The sequence below is a fragment of the Pelmatolapia mariae genome, linkage group LG10_11 (assembly GCF_036321145.2).
Source record: "Pelmatolapia mariae isolate MD_Pm_ZW linkage group LG10_11, Pm_UMD_F_2, whole genome shotgun sequence".
Taxonomy (NCBI): domain Eukaryota; kingdom Metazoa; phylum Chordata; class Actinopteri; order Cichliformes; family Cichlidae; genus Pelmatolapia; species Pelmatolapia mariae.
In genome coordinates this window covers 63,132,678-63,151,058 of record NC_086236.1, presented here as the reverse complement: position 1 = coordinate 63,151,058, position 18,381 = coordinate 63,132,678, and the positions used below count along the sequence as shown (strand labels likewise).

The window sequence follows — 18,381 nt, the reverse complement described above, 5'->3', positions numbered from 1 at the left end:
TTCAAACCAGTGGGAAGATGTGACAGACACAGAGAGGGCAACCTAAATATCAGATCCTTATTTGAGTTGCACTAGTCTTCCTGCCTTGACTCAGCGGAGCATATACCCCCAGCCACATGAAACGCATGTCAGCCTGTGGCTTTACAGTGTCCTGCCCACAGTTTTTAAAGAGGAAACTGAATCATAACTCAAATACGGGGTCTATGGGAAAAACCTGTTAGAGGGTTGTTGTTATCATGCTTAGGGCAAGGCTGCATGGACATTATTAATTCAAAATCATCCTCCTTTTTATATTAATGCATGCACCAATTGAACAAGAAGTGCAGTTTTTGTTTGCAAAGCTTTATGGTGAAGCATTGTTTCTTCTGAAGTGCTGCTGATTCAGGTAGCTGATTCCAATAAAGAGTCTTGCAGGATGACTGGTATGAGCTTAAGTTTCTGTTTGTTTTGGAAGTAGGCTGTATCCTTAGGGCATACAGTGTTTCTTGTCTCCCTTTTGCCAAGATTATTGGGAAGACCTCACCAGAATCCTCCTCCCCAAGATCAATTTGGAGAAGTGTCTCAGCATGTTTTGCTTGCATGGTATGCTCCATTTTGATGTGTGTGCGTGAGTGTGAGACAATCACAGTCTGACTGCAGACATAACATGTACAAGAGACAACTGTTTCAGTAGCAGTTCTCATTAGGTGTCTGCACTGCAGAAGAGAAGTTTTGTGGTGATATTGAAGCATGGTGATTGTAGTTTTCAAATTTGCTGGTAAATGCTTAAGCATACAAAGCTTTAATTGCTCTGACTTTTAAAATACACTTCATTGAGTCCTCCACAGTGATCACATCTTTTTTTTTTTTTTTTTTGCAGGATTTTAACTAAGTAGAGTCCCGTGTGATACATTGCAACACAGTTTGTATTGTTAAGCAAAGTCAGATGGCGCCACCTACTGCTTGAAATTGTTAACTACAACAAGCTGTTTCAAGGTTCATGCCAGTATTAACACTTTGTTGCATCAGAACCCAAACTGGCGATGCATTTAATACAATAATCTGTTTAAGAGATTCGATTTTTTTTTTATTTAAAAAACAAACAAACAAACAAACAAACAAAAACAACCCAAAAAACAAAACCCCCAAACACTACACTGCACATTCAACAAAAGCAGCAATATGGACTCACCTACATAGAAAATCAAGTATATGCAGTAAACAGATTTACATATTACACAGTCATATTGCACTATGTTATACTATAACAATGTACTCATTTCTATAAGCACATTTCTATACTTTACATACATACACATCACAGGATAATGGAATATGTCTTACAAGTTGCTCCTCAGACTCTTTTAAGGTAGAACAGTATGATAACAAACACATTTGTTACCAAAATAAAGACTAAAGAATTCATGTCACACTGAAAAAGAGCACTTGGGTTTCCTCCAGTTCTCTCATCACGTAGTCACTTGTTCATTAGAACAGAAGAATTCATAAACTTCTTCTCTGGACGGTGTAAATTAAGATACAATTCAAAAGGGGAATAATTAGAAATAAAGAACCACCAAACTGTGGACTGAATCTGAAAATTGACTCAAACTGTTCGGTCATCGCAACTGTTAAAATAAATGAATTTAAAGAATATTACATAGAACAGAATAAAAACTGCAAGGTATTGCACTGTATAAACACTTGTTTTGCTATTATCACATGGTCAATAAACTAATATACAGTAAGCCAACTGTACATTGAACCAAAATACCTTTGCATTTACAGCAAACATACTATTACAGCTTAATGCTTGCCTCACCACACATTCTTTGTTCTTGAATGCAAATATGCAACTGATCGTCTGACAACAAAACTGCTCACATCTGCTTTGTAAAAGCACTCGAGCAAGCAGTTTTTCTGACTGCATGTGATTCTGCTGCAGTGCATTTGTAGGTACGGAAAGCAGACTGGTCTTTACTAGTGCTGACTGTTGACAATGCAATGTTCCCAATCCCTGGCCATTTCTGTCACTGTGACCATGTCACAAACCGTCCATCATGGCCAGAAGGTCATCCCCTTTGTTGCTGACACTGGGAGACTGATCTCCTGACTCTGTAAATTCACCCATGATCTTGGCCAACTCTGCATTAGCTTGCTGGTCCTGAAAGACAATAAAGCGCACCAATCAGAGTGTTGGATGGGCCATTACAGGGATTTGAGCCTCATCACGGTAAATCTGGTTGGTCTGGCAAAGCTTCACATCTTGAATCAATGACTGTACAGTCTTAAGCCCAACACTGAGATAAGTAACATTTAGCCCTCAGTGCAATAAAGGTTTTATCAGAGGCAGGAACAAATAGTCCATCAGTGGTTCGAGTGGATTTTTTTCCCCGTCTGAGATAAGAAGCCTTGATTCAGTCTTTTTGAAGTTTATCTCTCTTGCTTCTTGGTTCAAAGGGGCAAGCAATAGGGCATTTGATCTGATCTGAAATGTATCCTTTTTCACCTGCTGTATGACGGATGCTACTTTAATAAACAGTCTAGAACCTCTATGAAAGTTGTGCTCATGGCTGTTACAATGAGTCCTATAATTCAAATGATTCCATGAAGAGTCCTGATCATGCATTGAGGTTTTTCAGAACTAAGGTCTGTTTTCAGATATGTTTCATTTCACTGGAAAAGCAAGATGTTTATATATGAGGGTAAAGTGGGAGAAGAGCGGCACCCCATCAGAGATAGAAGGGAAAGGGAAGCAGATTGTCCAAAGCATAACAAATACCAGTGTAATTTTGTAATCAGTTTTCCTGGTCTGTAATCAGTTGTGTAGTTTCTGCAGTGACAACAACAACAAAGTTCTCATAGTGTTGAAAAGAACAACAATACTGAGATTTTTTCAATTTTATAGTCTACCCTTGCCCTTTGATGACAAATTGCTTTTCTGTAAATAAATATGCCAATTACATATATATATATATAAATTACAAAAAATGCTGAATATGCAGCTTTCCTACACAAGCTGGCTGCGATTTAAGGTCATTTAGATTTACCTTGGTTGCTTGGATGTTTATGACTCCATATGAAAGCTCATCGGGTCTTGATATTAATGCCTCTCTGTAACAGAGTCACAGTGTTACTTCTGATCGTTTCAAAGAAAATAAAAAGTATTTTTCACATTTGGAATAGTAATGAAAAAAAAATCGATTACATCTGATACATCTGATATATATGGACACTCACTCTTCTTCTTCATCAGTAGCAAAGAGGTTAATTCGGAAGCCAGTGTCTGTGTTTCCTGGTTTCTGAACTTCTAGCCCTCCCATTAACCTGGCCAGCAGGTTCAGTTCCTCTTTGGCCAGAGGGTTTGGAGCAGTGCTGACCTGTTGACACACAACGGTGTGTTAAATTTAAAAGTGAAGTTGTACGCTTTACATTTATAATTGTTTTGTGCGTTATTGAAATTGTCACTTTTCACCTTTGTATGCTGAGCAGAATTTTTAGATGTGCCAGACATGTGAGTTTCCACTGGGCGACTTACACTGTACCTACATTTTGTTTTTTAAAAAAGGGAGAAAACGTGTCAACATACAATGGTGTTCAAACACTGATGATGAAACATTCTTTCAACATTGTAAGAATGGTTTGTACAATTTTAAAGTGAAAAAGGAAACAATGCACACCAAGACATCTGTGCTCTGTTAAGTTTTAACTAGTGTCAGACCAAAATTTGGTTTTTAGGGCTTTGTGCACATACTTCACAAGGAAACGCCAGATGATGAAATTTTCAAAGCTGTGACTCACTGCTTAAGCTTTTAATGAACAATTCACAGCTTAAGCAATGAAAGCAGCTGCCTATCATTCTGAAAAACATCAATTATTAGCAAAAATGGAGGGTGGGGTTTGGAAAACTAAGAGAACTTTCAGAGAGAAATTGTAGGATTACTAAAAAAGCTGTTGTTTGAATGCAAAAGGCCTTTGGGAAGATTTAACACGAAGCTGACGAGGTGATGAACTGTTCTATTGTGCTGCAACAGCTGTGCAAACGTGACCAGCATCAGAAGAAAACATTTCCTGTATCCTTACCACAAAACTAAGCATCAGACGTTTGCAAATCAACACCTAAACCAAACCTTGTGCATTGTGGAAACAAGTACTACAGACTGACATTTTTAGAGCTACATTCGGCAAAGGAATATGTGTAGAATAAAAGGATGGTGAGTTTAATCAAATGCACCCCTCTCCAGCTGTGCAGGATAGGTTGAATCTGATATGTTTTAGGCTCTTGTGGTAGCCAGTGCAACTAGTACAAAGAAGAATTAATTAATTTAAGCAAATTCTGGAAACTGTAAGCACAGTATTAGTTAAAAAAAGAAAGAAAAAAAGTTGATGGTTAAAAAAAAAAAGATGCTGTCCACAACAAGATAATGATCCTTAACACAATACACTACCTTTTGCAGTTCCTTTCATTATCCTTTATAAAGGGTAATCAGGTAATTTCTCTTTTTTGTGCTTAACCTCCTAGGACCTGGCGTCCACATATGTGGACATCACATTTTGGGTTATTTAGACCAAAATACTCAATTTTGCTCTACATGGGCCTGATATCCACTTACGAGGACATTATACTGCTACTGTTCTATCAAAATTTTAAACAAATATCCTCATATGTGGCTCTTATTTTTCTTAAAAACAAAAATAAGGTGAAAAAAAAAAAATCTGGTAATTCTTTGTTTTTACATTCATCGGGCCCCAATATGCCCAAATATCAAAGAGAAATTAAAAATGCATGCCGTGGAAGAGTTTGGGTCTTAGGAGGTTAAAATCCCTCTCGTCCTGGCTTACTATCACAAAACATGAAAACTGCATAAAAACAACAAGGCATGTTTATATAAGGGAAGATTCCAGCATCATACATGTTTGTGCCCAGTTTTGTGACTCTATCACCAAAGATGTCAAAAGATCCTTCACGGAGTGCAGTGGTATAGTTCCCTCCATTATTGAACTTCAGCCTGGTGATCTCCTCACCTGTACAGCTGAATATCCTACAAAAAAAATTATATATACACACACACATATAAACGAGAGAAATAGAGACAGGAAAGCATTTAGTACGTAGTATGATAAAGAGCCTTTATTTCCTGCTTAAATGTTTCACACAGCAAATCCTTAAGAATTTTGATCCAAGCTAAACATGCACGGTATCTAAAATTAGAAGTCAAATACTTCTTGAACAAGACCTCTGTAATGCAATTAGCTACAGATAAGCTTACGTAAAATCAGATTACGGTGTCCAAGTAAGATAGCAAAGAGACAATATGCAAGACAAAGTGGCAGACATTAAAGTTCAATGAAAAGAGAAAGAGTATATTATCAAAGCCACTTATTTAGTCTTAGTTATTGACAATATTCTTTAAACTTCAGAGTGCCTGGGTCTGAGGGATAAGAGCCGTTTACTGTGGTACCTTATCAAGCCAGGGACTTGTGTGCCATGGGGCACAGGACCACTGGTGGGAAGAACAAAGCGTCCATTTGAATTCTGCACTTTGTCCTTGAGGAAAATAGATACCTGCCATAGAAGAAGGTACAAACACAGAGAAAGTAAACATTAACTGAACAAGCAGGAAAAAATTAGTTATACTATCTTCATAATAAAAAGTCACAAATGATGACTCACCCTTATATGCATGTCTTGAAAGAAGATAAGCAGAGTCTGTCTAATCAGCTGGAATTCACCACTGGACAAAGTCGTATACATCTAAAAATACATATTGGTATTAAAAAAAATCTAAACTGGTGAAAACATTTATTTATGCTGGCAGTACTGGCAACACAGAATTGAAATCGCTAGCTTAGATGGCTTTCTTTGTCTTAAGTGGGCCTTCATAGCTTGCTTGGTCATTTCTAACACAAGAGGTGAGTTTTGTCTTGGAGGAGAAGGCCTGAGGAGAAGTAGTGACTCTCAGTACATCACCAGCTGCAGTATAAGAGTGTTAAACCAGTTCATATGCCACGTGATTACACTCTTATTAAGAATGTCCTTGATTTTCTTTCCCCCATGAGCTTTTCTTATCTTCTTCATTTATCTTTATGTAGTTAACCAAGCTGGGGAGCTTCTTTGCATGCTACTTTTTTTTTTTTAACCATATACATCTTGCTGCAAACTGCAGGGAAAAAAAAATCCCCACAAGCAATATAAAATATTTCTGACTATATTTTCTTGTAACAAATGTGAAGACAGCAAAGTCCCACATGTAGTACCTCTATCAGCTGTCGGTAAGTCTCATCAACCTGGCTGAGAATGCTGGGAGTATCTTTCACAAAGTCTTTGATTGCATCCATGTGGTTGAAGGACACAAGGAGGATGTCCTTTGGTCGTGGACAGAGAAGCACCTGATACTTGAAAGCCATGGTCATCAAGTCATAGAGCTATGAACAGGGACACATTCATCAACATACTGTCTCAGAAATAAAAAGCATGCTGTTGTTGAGTGATAAACAGTAGAGGGAGACATAGTATGTAAATGAATGTGCCTTATGCTTAAACACAACAAAAATGTTACATTATACACTTGATTTATATTGATTGGCATGACGGCAAATCTAATGTAGATCCAATATGCATAATGAAAAGGCTGTGATAAAAACATCTCTGTGTGGTTTTGAAGAAATCTAACTGGTGCATGGATAGAAAGTCAAAGCTTGTAATTAAAAATGCAAACAAAATATTGGGAGCATAAGAGTAAATTAAAAACACACAGGCTGTATATGAATACATGATGTCTTACCTTGTCCATACTAGCTTGATTGAGTCTCATTATGGATGCGTGGGCCAACCTGTCAAACACAGTCCGTAGGGCCTTCTTGGAATAAAGCTCCTGTGGCTTAAAAAGCTCCTCCAGGAACTTTTTGTTAAACATGGTGGTGATGATGTCATTCATAACTATTCAGACAAGCAATTAAGCACAAAATGTTAATTAAGGTTAGACAAATGCATGTCCCATACTATAGGCTCAGAAGCAGGCAGATGAGCGCTCTACACTCTACATTGCTGAAAACGATTTTACCCAGAGCTGAAACCCAAAGACCCCAACAAAGCAGCAGACCTATTTATCAGAAATCCTACAGCCAAAGATGTTTTTTTGGAGGGTGGTTTTGCCTTTTTACCAGTATTGCAGCAGCAATACTTACCTTAACTAAACCTTTAGGGTTTAGTTAAAAAGTGCTTACATTTTAGATCACTTAAGTTTGAGAAAGCAACATTACTTTGTGGCTAACTTACTGGGGGTTCTAGGTATATGACTAATTCACTTTGGTTCATGAAGTGAAGTAATTTGTCCAGCATATGTATGCGAACGCCACCTTGGAAGCTTGAAAACTGGAGTTTTGGAATACAGACACACATATAAGAAAGGTTGTTACAACCAATGAAGCAGGACATTGTTTGTCAGCTCATCTGTTATTCATTCATCAGCTACTATTATTTATGCATGGCATGGGTTCAGGCTAAGCCAAAGCAGAGCAAAAGAGCTACTAATGCATCAGCGCCTCATTGCATCTTGTAATAATACCTCTCTTTCTGTCCGCCTCTATCCAGCCAGGTATTGTGGAAACTTTATCAATCCAAAGGGAAATGGTACGTAAGTAAAGGATGTTTAAAAAAAACCCAGCTCATTTTAAGACTGCCACGTGTGCTGGTGGTTAATGCTTAACATCATCTAACATCATTTTACAACAAACCAGTGATATCTTTTAAACTGACAGAGCGGCAACAATACACAACGGAGCACTTGGAATTACACTGAAATTTACTCAGGGCTTCCAGTCACACTCTCCTACGAAAAGACATGTCTTATTTTGACTTTGTGATTCAACAGAGACACCGACATCATCAATACAGAAACAAGTAAACGAACAACATACATGTGCACTTACTGCGGTCTAACATTAATATTTTTCCTGGAACAGGATAACAATTGTGTTGCTAGCTGGAAAGCTGCTAAACTAGCTACCTTTCTTAGCTTTGTCAGCAGGTATATTCTGAGCTCGGAGACGCTGGTCTAGGATGTACAACATTTCCCCGCCGAGATTAATAAAAAGCAGCGGCAGAGTCCTTGAAGACATGATGGAATTTGAACAGCTGAATCTTTCCAGACAAAACAGCTAGCTCGAATGTTTTAGCCGGTGGGGGGGTCTGTCTGTTTGGTAAAGCCGCTTCTGGTTGCCAGGCCACGAAATAAATAGCCAATCAGAGCCCCATGTAGTAAATACGTAAAAGAAAGGGGCGGGATTAGACGAGGTACAACGGCGTTGTAAATTAGGAGCTCACTGATTAGAGATAGACGGACCATTTTTCACCATGTAGTCATACATATTATATAATTATATATAATATAATGCAAACCAGTGGTTTCATGGCAAGTCTAAGCATTCTAACCAGTACAATTCGACTTATATGATAATTATAACGATATTATAATTCATAAGGAAGATGAACCCTTTACTCAGCTGATCACAACTGATTTACGATAACACCCAACAATCTTTTCTAGAAGCTTTTTTGGACGTTTTTAGTTGCATAACTCTTACGTTGAGAAATAAATGATATAAGGCGAGCCATCAAATTTCAAAAAGTTGTTCAAAAATGTGATGCCTGTTGAAAATGCACTTTATTTACAATAATACACAATTGCTCTTGCAAGTTAGGGCCAAAGATTTAATACACACAAAAATGCATACTTCATTAAATGCTTTTTTTTGTTTACATGAAAGCTCCATGGGTAAACAAGTTACTTCCACAATAGCTGAGCATCATAAAAAACTCTTGTTACTGTGAAATCTCTCCATTCCTGATGCGGATTTCTCTTGCCATCCTGCACACTTCACAATGTCCACAGAAGAAGGTCATCAAGGCGTCGTTGCATATTGTTCCCTGTGGTTAAAAGATTGCAGAAATTACAGAAATGTTGCAGATTTCTCAATTGTGGGAAACGCACAAAATTTCCCATGTTTGCAAAATCTGTGTCTTTCATAAAAGCAAGACTGAAACAGACTATCATACGTGCAATACTTGCAACCTAAAGACTAATTGCATAAGGTACGGTATTCTGAAGTTTGGATTTTATAATAACTGTATTGAGTTGCATGGGTAACATACCTGAATACCATAAGTTAATCTCATGTGAGTCCTCATGGCTGTTAAGCCTCCAGGCACGCAACCCAAACAGCAGTTTTCACCATACTTATTTGCTGTGTAGCAGCTCAGTGCCAGTGGACAGAAACAACCGACGGCACCTAAACAACACGAGTACATTTGTGAATGTCTAAAACAAACAAAACAAAGTGTGCATGCACAAATGATGTGCCTTGTACTTACAGACCAAACAGTCACTGCAGCAGGCACACAAGCCTGTGCTCCACTCTCCTGTTTGAACATTAGTCCCATAGCCGCCAGCACCTGGTTGATGGGTGACCACTGGGTTTGACATTTGGATTACTTGGTCTGTTTATTTGCTCTGTGATTTAACTACCTAGTCAAAAAACATATTAGAGAGCATTAGATATTTGCACACTAATTTACAGAAAGCCCTTCTCAACACAGCATGCAACAGTTTACTCTGTCATTTAAGGTAAATCAAATTATGATTTAGAAAATACTTTTTGGACTTTCCCTGTAAAAGATATATTTCTAAATAAAAAATTGTTGCAGGATTACGTTAGTGTAACATGGACATTTTCACAGTATCGTATGAAAGATAGTCATGTATGTGGTGACACTGAGAAAAAATTTCTCTTTGTTTTTAACCCAAAGAACAAATGAAAGCCCATGTTATCTTGTATCAAGGCAGCCATAACGGAAAGGCCAACTTTTAACTATAACATGTGCACGAATTGCAAATATAGTTTATATGTTTAATTTAAGAATATTTAACTTTTAAGTTTATCTGCTGCGAAAGGAAAAAATGGTGTCACTTACCAGAAGAGTGTGAGAGTATGAGCTCCACCTGCTCAAAATGACAAGTTGCACACCACACAGGAAATTGTGACGAGCTTGAGCTGTGAAACGCTGGTTTGGCAACAGCCTGCACTTTCTGGGGATGACAAAGATCTGTGGCGATTCACTGGCAAAAAAATCAGTCCATTAACAGGAATTGCTGCTTTTTTTTTTTTAGTCTGATAAAGGGTACAACCTCAAATCACAAGGTCACAAGCACATGTATGTGACTGGGAGTTTAAAGTTTTTCTGATCTCATGACAGATCAGTAGACTTCAGGGAAGCCATGCAGTTAGAATTGTTAAGGCCACACTTTCATATGACACCCACAAATGCAACACATTCTTGTCTTGAGGTTTTAATCTATTAGAACACTATATCACTAGTGTAGTATGCAAAAGAAGGGATGGATTTACTCAGGATTTGAATAAGCACAAAACTATACGAAACTGTAAAGCCTTCTTTTCACACTAATGTATAATGTAAAAATAGCTTTTAATAAAAATGCCGGTCTTGTTATACCCTATATGAGAATTAAATTAACCTTGCCTCGCGATGTTGTACATTTAAATCAGATGCTTTAGCAACCTCACCAATTTTTACCAATATAACACTATGCCAGGAATGTCAGGAATTCTTAATTTGATTTTTTAACAATTTCTCTCTAACCTGAATTAACTTACTGCACATTTAAACAACACTCAAAAAGATAAATGATACTGCATTCTACCAACAAGCATTTTATGACCCTAAACATAGTTGGATTAAGTCAATCTCATGTTTCCACAAAGCCTGAATACTGCTTCAACAGTACTCTTCCAGGAAGAAGTCCTTATCTGATATGCCTCAACTTGGTACAAATGAGGTGAACTGCCACTGACAGCTGATTAACAAAACATAAAAACAAAAACAAAACACACACCGGTGCTGATATGAAGCCATAATAACGGACAGAGTCGATCTAGTGATAACATTTTAGCGCTAGTTTTCTGCCATGTGGTTTAACAGAGTATCCTCTCAGATAAAATGGAGAATTTGCAGTGTAGGTTTATTTCTAATTAGCATATTAATCCTGTACTTGAGTTTCTGGCTTCCTGGTTTTCTAAAATGAGATCTTAAATTAATACATCTAGTAGTCATGCTTTAGTTCAATTACACTTTGGAGGATTATTCCAACCCAGCTTTCTCAGATATTTTATTCTTATGAATCTTTGACATCTCCAGACAGTTCTGGTATCAGAATGACAACAATAGAAAGTAAAATCGTGTGATGGCAGCATGGGAAAAACATTTATTTATCTACATGATACATCACTACATCTGAAGGTTTACAGATTGTGGCTTTTGTCTCATTAGATCTCAGCTGCATTTGTCTTTGCTGACTCCGTGTCTGTGGAGCCTGAACTCTGCTTTATCTTCAGCCTCTGCTCTGCTTTTTGCTTTTGCACTGCTTTGAAGACCTGAGATGACACACACAGACACACAAACACATATGACCAAGTGTTAGTGGGGGGCAAAAAATAACACCTTTAATGTATAGAGAAGAGTTTCCAGAAGGCTTGAGTAATGCCTTAGATGCTCTATATGCTACACTTCCATTACACTTGTGTGTAATGGAAAGTTTTAAGTTTTTCCCAACAGATATGAGTATACATTAATGTACAGAGATGATGTAGACTTAATAAATAACAGCTTCATTTATTTGCTACCTTAATGCAGAATTCTTTCTTGGCCATCCAGCGACGGGTGGCCCGTCTGTAGTACTCTGGGGGGAAGGTGTATGTGATGCCCAGCTGCTCACACACTTTCTCAAAGGCATCGTAGCGAATCAACCGAAGGTGTTTCAAAATCTTTTTCCTTCGGTCAATGGCCATAAGCATTCGCCTCTTGTTTGCTTTATCCTAGCATCAAACAACACAGAATATTGAAAGTGAATACAAACAGAGCAAAATGCACTAGAAATCAGGACACCTACTGAGGAACAGCTGCTTCCTCATGCCACATAAAAACAGTTGTTAATTTTAATAAAAATGTTTAGGCTATGATGTAACACGGAAACTTCCGACCTTGGCCATGCTACGCATCTTTTTATTTAATGTGGGGGAGTACACAGGATATCCTGTAGCACATGCAGGCCTCACAAAAGCAGAGAGGAAATGTGGAGAGACGTATTCATACATGAAACTTCCAGTGGTGAGAGTCAAGTGCTCTACATGTGTTACGTCATTTTAATCTGTCAACCTAACAAATTTGCTGATTAATTTAAATGCATTTTATTCTCACCTTATGATGTTTTTGCAAATGTTCCTGGTAGTTTCGGATTCTAGCAGTCAATATAGCCACTGAGAAGAGAAAGAACAGGAGAATTTCAACATCGCATAATAAATAAAAGTTGTATCCCATGTTTTTTTCAGTGAACAAACTATGTGCAACATAATGAAAAATATAGCACCTCACCTTGTACTTCCTCTGAGCTTCGGTCACTCTCATCTCTCTGGACCTTTGCAATTAGCTGTTCTTGTTTTAGCTGTAGCTTTTCCTTCTGAAGATGAGATTATTATTATTAGTTATTAACGCTGAACTACTTGTTTATGCCTCTGCTTTCCCACAAGAGGGCCAAACAATGTACATCAAAAAAGACAAACTTACATGACTAGCCAACTCCAGTGAAAGAAGCCTTTTGACAAGATCATCAGTTCTGTTAGCAGAAAATACAATAGTGTTAGAAGAGTAGACCAATCAGTATGTGCGTCCACTTTTATAAAATAATTAATAGAAAGTCTGAATTTTAATCATTTTGTATATGTTTACGTTTGAGCAAGGGGAACAGCCGCATAATCCATCTTTAGCATTGTTGGAGGAAGATCGCTGAGTTGGCTCTCAGGTCCTGGAGGAAACCAAATACTTTTTGGATTTTTCTTTCTTTAACTTATGTACACATTTAAAAATGCTCACATGCGCATACTATGATGATGATAGTTCCTCTTAAATACCTGTCTTCTTCTTCTTTGCAGCCCGGGCATAGTGTCTCACTGGCTGTGGAACAGCAAAGCTTCCTGCAACTGAGAAATCAGATGCATCACTGCAAACATTCATGTTTAGTAGATTCAAAATGCTACTTTCAGTTGTTATTCACAAGAGATCACCACAGCAGGTAGCTCCACGTGTTTGGTTTGGCCGGATTCTCTCATGATATAACCCCGAAAGGATTTGTGCCTCCTCCAGGGATCTAATTCTCCCTCAAGGGATCGAATTGGGGATAGTTCACTTGTCTGGCAAATGTGTAAAACACTACACTACAGAGCCACTGCTTAGGAGATTAAACTCATTTTGAAAGTAGAAGGGAACAAGGGAATCGTTGCTTTGCTAATGATTTATTTTATTAAAAAAACAACACCAAAAAAAACCAAAAAAAAAAAAAAAAAAACACCTATTCAAACCTACCTGACCCTGTGTGAAAAAAGCAACCTGTTGAATCAAGAAACCCCTTAAGTAAAACCTGTCTGACAAAGTGAAGTGAAGCAACACGTTGCCATGATCTAAAGAAACTCCAGAACAGATTAGCAACTATCAACTAACAAAGCCATTTCTAAAGCTCTCCAACAACCTGTGGTGAGAGCCATTATTCACAAATGGAGAAAACTTGCAACACTCGGAACAGTGCTAATCATGACGGAGGCCTTCTCAGGATTGTGAGGCATACAAAGAGTGCATCCAGGAGGTCACAAATGAACCAACAAAACCTCTAAAGAAATGCAGGCCTCAATTTCCTCAGCTGAGGTCAGTATTCATGATTCAAAAATAAGGAAGACACTCAAAATAATAGCATCTATGGGGAAGTTCCGGGGCAGAAACTACTGCTGCTGATCTTCCTGATCTCTCAAAAACCTTTGGGGTCAGCATCATAAGCACATCATAAAAAACAGTCAAGCTTGATTCCTGTTGCTCCTTCTCGAGGTGGATGATTTACTGTAATTGACGGAACTATGAATTCTGCTCTCTACCAGAAAATCCCGTAAGAGAATGTCCAGCAATCGTTTTGTGCCCTGAAGCTCAAGCGCACTTGGCTTATGCAACAGGACGATGATCAAAAACAAGCCAGCAAGTCCTCTGAATGGCTCTAAAACAACAACAGAAAAGACAAAAAAACAAACAAAAAAACCCCCCAAAACAAAGCAAACAACAGAAAATTAAAAATACAATGACAGTTTTGGAGCACTTTATTCAAAGTCCAGACTTAAAACCGATAGAAATGCTTTGACATGACCTTTCATGTCATTGTGACTAAAAGAATTCCACAAAGAAGAGTGAGCCAAAAATTCCTCCACAATGATGTGAAGGACTCATTGCCACTTATTGCAAATGTTTATCATCTTATACTCAAATTTGTTTGATGATCTGAAATATGAGCATGACAAATAAGCCCAAAAGCACAGCAAGAGAGTAAGAGAGCTGTATGAAAAACAACGATCTCTAATATTTATTTGTGAATAAGCTATTTTAAATTATGAGGGGTATTGTCCCTCTAAATATTATCCTGAAATACTCCAAGATCTTCCTTCCTATAAGCATGAATGGAAATGATTCAAAAACACAGCAGGTAATAAGGTAGCATAAGCAGACCCCTAAGTTCTGGGATAACTTTACTATCCTATTTGTAGAGAAACACCTCTCTGGGATAATACATAATAAAAACATTTCTGCTGCAAGCTGAGTTGCCAGAAAATCATTCATTTATTGTAACAAAAAAAATAAAATACATAAATAAAATCTACAGGATGATGAAACGACTCATGAAGCTTAATTTGCGTGACTGATGGAGTGACTTGTAGAGTAAAACTAAGATAATCTTTCTAAAACGGTTGTCAAACACTCACCCTAAAACGCAACTATGTACATATCAGATGGTGATAAGAGCAGTGGTTTTCAATATCAAAACAGCAAATGATGTCACTTCCTCTCTAATGTTATGCGACAGTTCAGCCCTCCTTCAAAAATCCACCAACATGTGCAACTAATATTGCAATGAACTGATGGAAACTCATCAGGAAAGAGCACCGAGTTTTCACCTGGCAGTAATCTTTGCTGTTGAGAATAGCTTAATAGAAATTTTCTGTACCTTATTTTAAAGTTATCAACAGCAGAAACCAAAGTAAAAAATTTCAAGGCAGCATATATTTTTCTTGAGACACTGCTGGTGATTTCAATTCTGTTAGACTGCAGTGTACAGTGTACAAACCTTGGGTTAAAAAGTATTTCTTTGCTGTATTAGTCATAGCACTGTGGAGAGAAGCGCCTGCAAGCCAAACAGCTCTTATTCATGCCTGTCACTGAAGGGCTGGCAAACCTGTGACTGTCAGTGCATAGGTTGCAACAGTGAGAAAAAAAAGAAAGAAAAAAAGCTGTCATATTCTAGTAGACTTGAGGGGGAAAATGAAAGCAAAGCTTCTGTAGATGCTCCAGATATTATGATAAGAAAGCAAGATATTGCATCAAATTAAGCAGCAAAGAAGTGCAGAAGGGGAGACAACCACAAAAACATTTAGGGGAGAAAAGTTTCAAGTAGCTAAAGCACTACACTGTTACCTAGTCCTCTTTTAGAGGATTCGTGTCAAAAATATTTCTGATATTCTTCTTGTTTGTTTCACACCCTGTGTGTGCAACAACCATCTGATTAGCAGGCATCAGTTTTGCACACGGAGGTGTGTGAAAAGAGCCGTGAGACGCTCTTCAAAGTCCCTCTATCTGAGAGTTGACAAGCTATCGTGTCTACATAGAAATTACACACAAATCAACCCCCAAAAAAGCAAAATTCAGATGTCCCAGTTTTCCACACAGCATGCATTTACTGATCTGTGTGGGAGCTGAGACTGTGTGAAAAGTATGAAAAGAGAATCCAGACTCTACATGAAGATGTAACCCCGTTTGTGCACACCAGGAGATCCTTGCGCACTTTAATATTTTTAGACTGTCTTATGCACAGAAAGTTTTTGGAAGGCAAAATGAGCAAATCTGCAACAAAGGAAGCAGGACTTAAAACAACAGCCAATTCAGAGTGTGAAACTGCCCTGTGTTTACACTGCTTGGTTTTGCGTGTGGCATCATCGCCTACCTGAAAAAAGAAACAAATAAGCCACACATAGTTGTACACATTTGAAACTCTAAAAATCTGTAAGAATCTATGAGAAATCCCACACTTGGCATTTTTCATAGACTCAACAAAAGAAATATGAAGATATTATGGGTTTTTGTGAAAGACTGTTTTCAATGACAAGTAGCTGAGCAGCTGACGAAACACCTGCCAGTAACTTCACACTGTCTTGGTGGTGTGGAGAGAACTGTGTGGTAGAAAAATGCATTGCGTAGGGAGGCTGTGCAAAGCCGATTACTACACTTTGGAGTACATTATGATGAAAATCGTTTCAGACGTCAAGTATGCGGTCTTTCCGCTTATCAGGGTAACACGTAGCTCCGCCAACAGTGCCGCCTGCCGTTCGTGTTAATTACTTCCGAAGAAGACCTAACGAAATTACGAACTGCTCATAGAAACACATGTTTTGACTGATATTTACCTACAAAGCAAGTTTTGTCTTCCTCACACTTACCACTTCTCACTTTTGGTCCTGACAGTAAACTCGACATGTTCGTCCACGGTTTGACTGATGCAGCACAACAGAGAGCTGCCGAGCTTTCCCGCAAAACACTAGCTGGGACCTTGAGGACTGCCCTCAGGCCTATGTTTGTGAACATGGCTCACAGTATAGATAACAAGGAAGGAGAATAAACTGTCTAAAACTGCTGAAAAATTCGTCCAATAATCACACTCGACCCCTACATGAGGATCGCCATTTTGGTTAGACTAAACTAGCCGAGTAGCGATTGCGAGATGCTGTACTAGGCTAAAATAACAATCCCAGAGCACGTCGATAAAAACGATCGTAAAACGACTTTTGGAATCTTTCATCGTTACATTTCATTATTATTATTTTTTTCAGTGACAGTTGTTTGGTTTAATAATTGAAGCAGTCACAGTTAATGAGAAGTGCCCCCCTCCCAAAATTATTACTGTTACTTTTAAATAAAAAGCAGTAAAAAGAGCACTGATGGTAATAAACTGTCAATTTATAACTGCTGACATACAATGCTGTGCAAACCTCCTAAAATACTACCCGTTTCTTTGCTGGGGAAAGGGGAAATTGGTGTATTGAAACGGGGAAATACAATATATAAGGCAAAAACAGAGTTTGTACAATGCTAAATTATTTGGTATGACTACATTCTTCAACATAACCAGGACTCTCTTGGGCAAACTTTCTTGTAGTTTGAAGTATTCTTCAGGAATAACTTTCCTGGCTTCCAGAAGGACATTCAAATGTTCTCTGGATGTTGGCTGCCTTTTCTTTCATTCTCTGTCAAGATGATCCCACACTGATTCAATAATGTTGAGATTTGGACTCTGGAGAGATCAATCCAGGACGCATGTTGATCCATTTTGTGTTTAATTTCTATGCAGGTATGCTTTTTACTGCATTTTCCAGTGTGTTTGGGATCACTGTCATACTGAAAAATAAAGCTTTGCTAATTAGACACTTTCCAGAATCGTACGGTGGATCAAAATCTGATGGTACATTTCTGCCACTAATTCGTACAAGAAATGCAGCTCCGAACCTGGACACAGCTTCAATTTTCTCTATTCTGACCTCCTATTAAAGATTATTTGAACCTGAAATTTTTACATTTGGATTCACCACTTTACAAGATCAATTTCCACCGATTTTTCAGTCCAGTTCTTGTATAATTCAACTTTTCTCCCTTTTTCTCCCTGTATCCCAGAGAGACTCGAGAAATATGTCCAGTCTTTGTGACTCCCCCCCTATTTCTTAAGAACATGACTTTCAGATGCTGGTTGTCTGCTTTAGATAGTTTTTAGGCCTGACCCTTCTTCTTTTTGTCCTCCACTAGTCAAGTTTCTTCTGATTTCTTTTAAAGGTGACACTGATATGCCAAGTTTTCATCCAGTAATTCTTTGAGAATCATCATGTTGGTGCAAAAATATTATTTTATGCCTGCCAAACTGTTCTGTTTGACAATTTTCATATATTTAACTAAACAAAGTCAAACAAATTATATGTTTTGCAACAAATTACTGCTAGAAAGAACGTACCGGTTTAAAATTGGTTCTCTGTTAAGTTGTCTGTTACAGATGATTACTGTTACTAATTATCCTTTATACAAATGGATCTATAAATCAGTTTATGTTATTTCTGAGGAGTTTTAAGTGAACCAGCAAATTTGTCCTGCTAACCTCAGATTAGTGTAATGTTTATAAATAGTATCTATATTTAACATTAAAATATTAAACAGTACTTATAATTTTATTGAAAACATTTTTAAGGTGTAAAACATTTAAT

The 18,381-nt window shown here is 37.8% G+C and overlaps 2 protein-coding genes across 4 annotated transcripts; both read right to left on the bottom strand.

The window, feature by feature from the left end:
• Positions 1 to 1,044: 1,044 nt before the first annotated feature.
• Positions 1,045 to 8,239, bottom strand: oscp1b (organic solute carrier partner 1b). 3 transcript variants are annotated; one of them, XM_063487799.1, is made up of 11 exons: positions 7,989 to 8,239; positions 7,548 to 7,589; positions 6,765 to 6,919; positions 6,238 to 6,405; positions 5,654 to 5,734; positions 5,442 to 5,545; positions 4,893 to 5,021; positions 3,455 to 3,524; positions 3,220 to 3,359; positions 3,030 to 3,093; positions 1,045 to 2,143 (listed from the first exon to the last, which is right to left on the bottom strand). In XM_063487799.1, exons 1-11 carry the CDS (start codon positions 8,098 to 8,100, stop codon positions 2,024 to 2,026), a joined length of 1,185 nt encoding a protein of 394 aa, XP_063343869.1. In that variant the 5' UTR covers positions 8,101 to 8,239; the 3' UTR covers positions 1,045 to 2,023. The 3 variants fall into 3 exon arrangements, with proteins under 3 accessions (XP_063343869.1, XP_063343870.1, XP_063343871.1); XM_063487800.1 differs by lacking the exon at positions 7,548 to 7,589 and having other exon boundaries at positions 7,989 to 8,236; XM_063487801.1 differs by lacking the exons at positions 7,548 to 7,589; positions 7,989 to 8,239 and adding an exon at positions 7,259 to 7,521.
• Positions 8,240 to 9,952: 1,713 nt separating this feature from the next.
• On the bottom strand, positions 9,953 to 16,816 carry mrps15 (mitochondrial ribosomal protein S15). Its single transcript, XM_063488240.1, has 8 exons — positions 16,576 to 16,816; positions 12,964 to 13,032; positions 12,782 to 12,857; positions 12,620 to 12,668; positions 12,428 to 12,512; positions 12,254 to 12,312; positions 11,680 to 11,871; positions 9,953 to 11,430 (listed from the first exon to the last, which is right to left on the bottom strand). The coding sequence occupies exons 1-8, from the start codon at positions 16,718 to 16,720 to the stop codon at positions 11,323 to 11,325; spliced, it is 783 nt and encodes a 260-aa protein (XP_063344310.1). The 5' UTR covers positions 16,721 to 16,816; the 3' UTR covers positions 9,953 to 11,322.
• Positions 16,817 to 18,381: the final 1,565 nt, after the last annotated feature.

What these genes read in the sequence shown, in the direction of transcription:
- oscp1b (XM_063487799.1), bottom strand. Translation starts at nt 8,100, where the DNA reads ATGTCTTCAAGGACTCTGCCGCTGCTTTTTATTAATCTCGGCGGGGAA. An exon ending in AGAGGCGGACAGAAAGAGAG is followed by an intron (nt 6,920 to 7,547) that starts GTATTATTACAA and finishes TTGTCTGAATAG; the next exon opens with TTATGAATGACATCATCACC. An exon ending in ACAAAACTGGGCACAAACAT is followed by an intron (nt 3,525 to 4,892) that starts GTATGATGCTGG and finishes AACAAAATGTAG; the next exon opens with GTACAGTGTAAGTCGCCCAG.
- mrps15 (XM_063488240.1), bottom strand. Translation starts at nt 16,720, where the DNA reads ATGTTCACAAACATAGGCCTGAGGGCAGTCCTCAAGGTCCCAGCTAGT. An exon ending in TGCAAAGAAGAAGAAGACAG is followed by an intron (nt 12,858 to 12,963) that starts GTATTTAAGAGG and finishes GGTTTCCTCCAG; the next exon opens with GACCTGAGAGCCAACTCAGC. An exon ending in AGAAAGAATTCTGCATTAAG is followed by an intron (nt 11,431 to 11,679) that starts GTAGCAAATAAA and finishes GTGTCATCTCAG; the next exon opens with GTCTTCAAAGCAGTGCAAAA.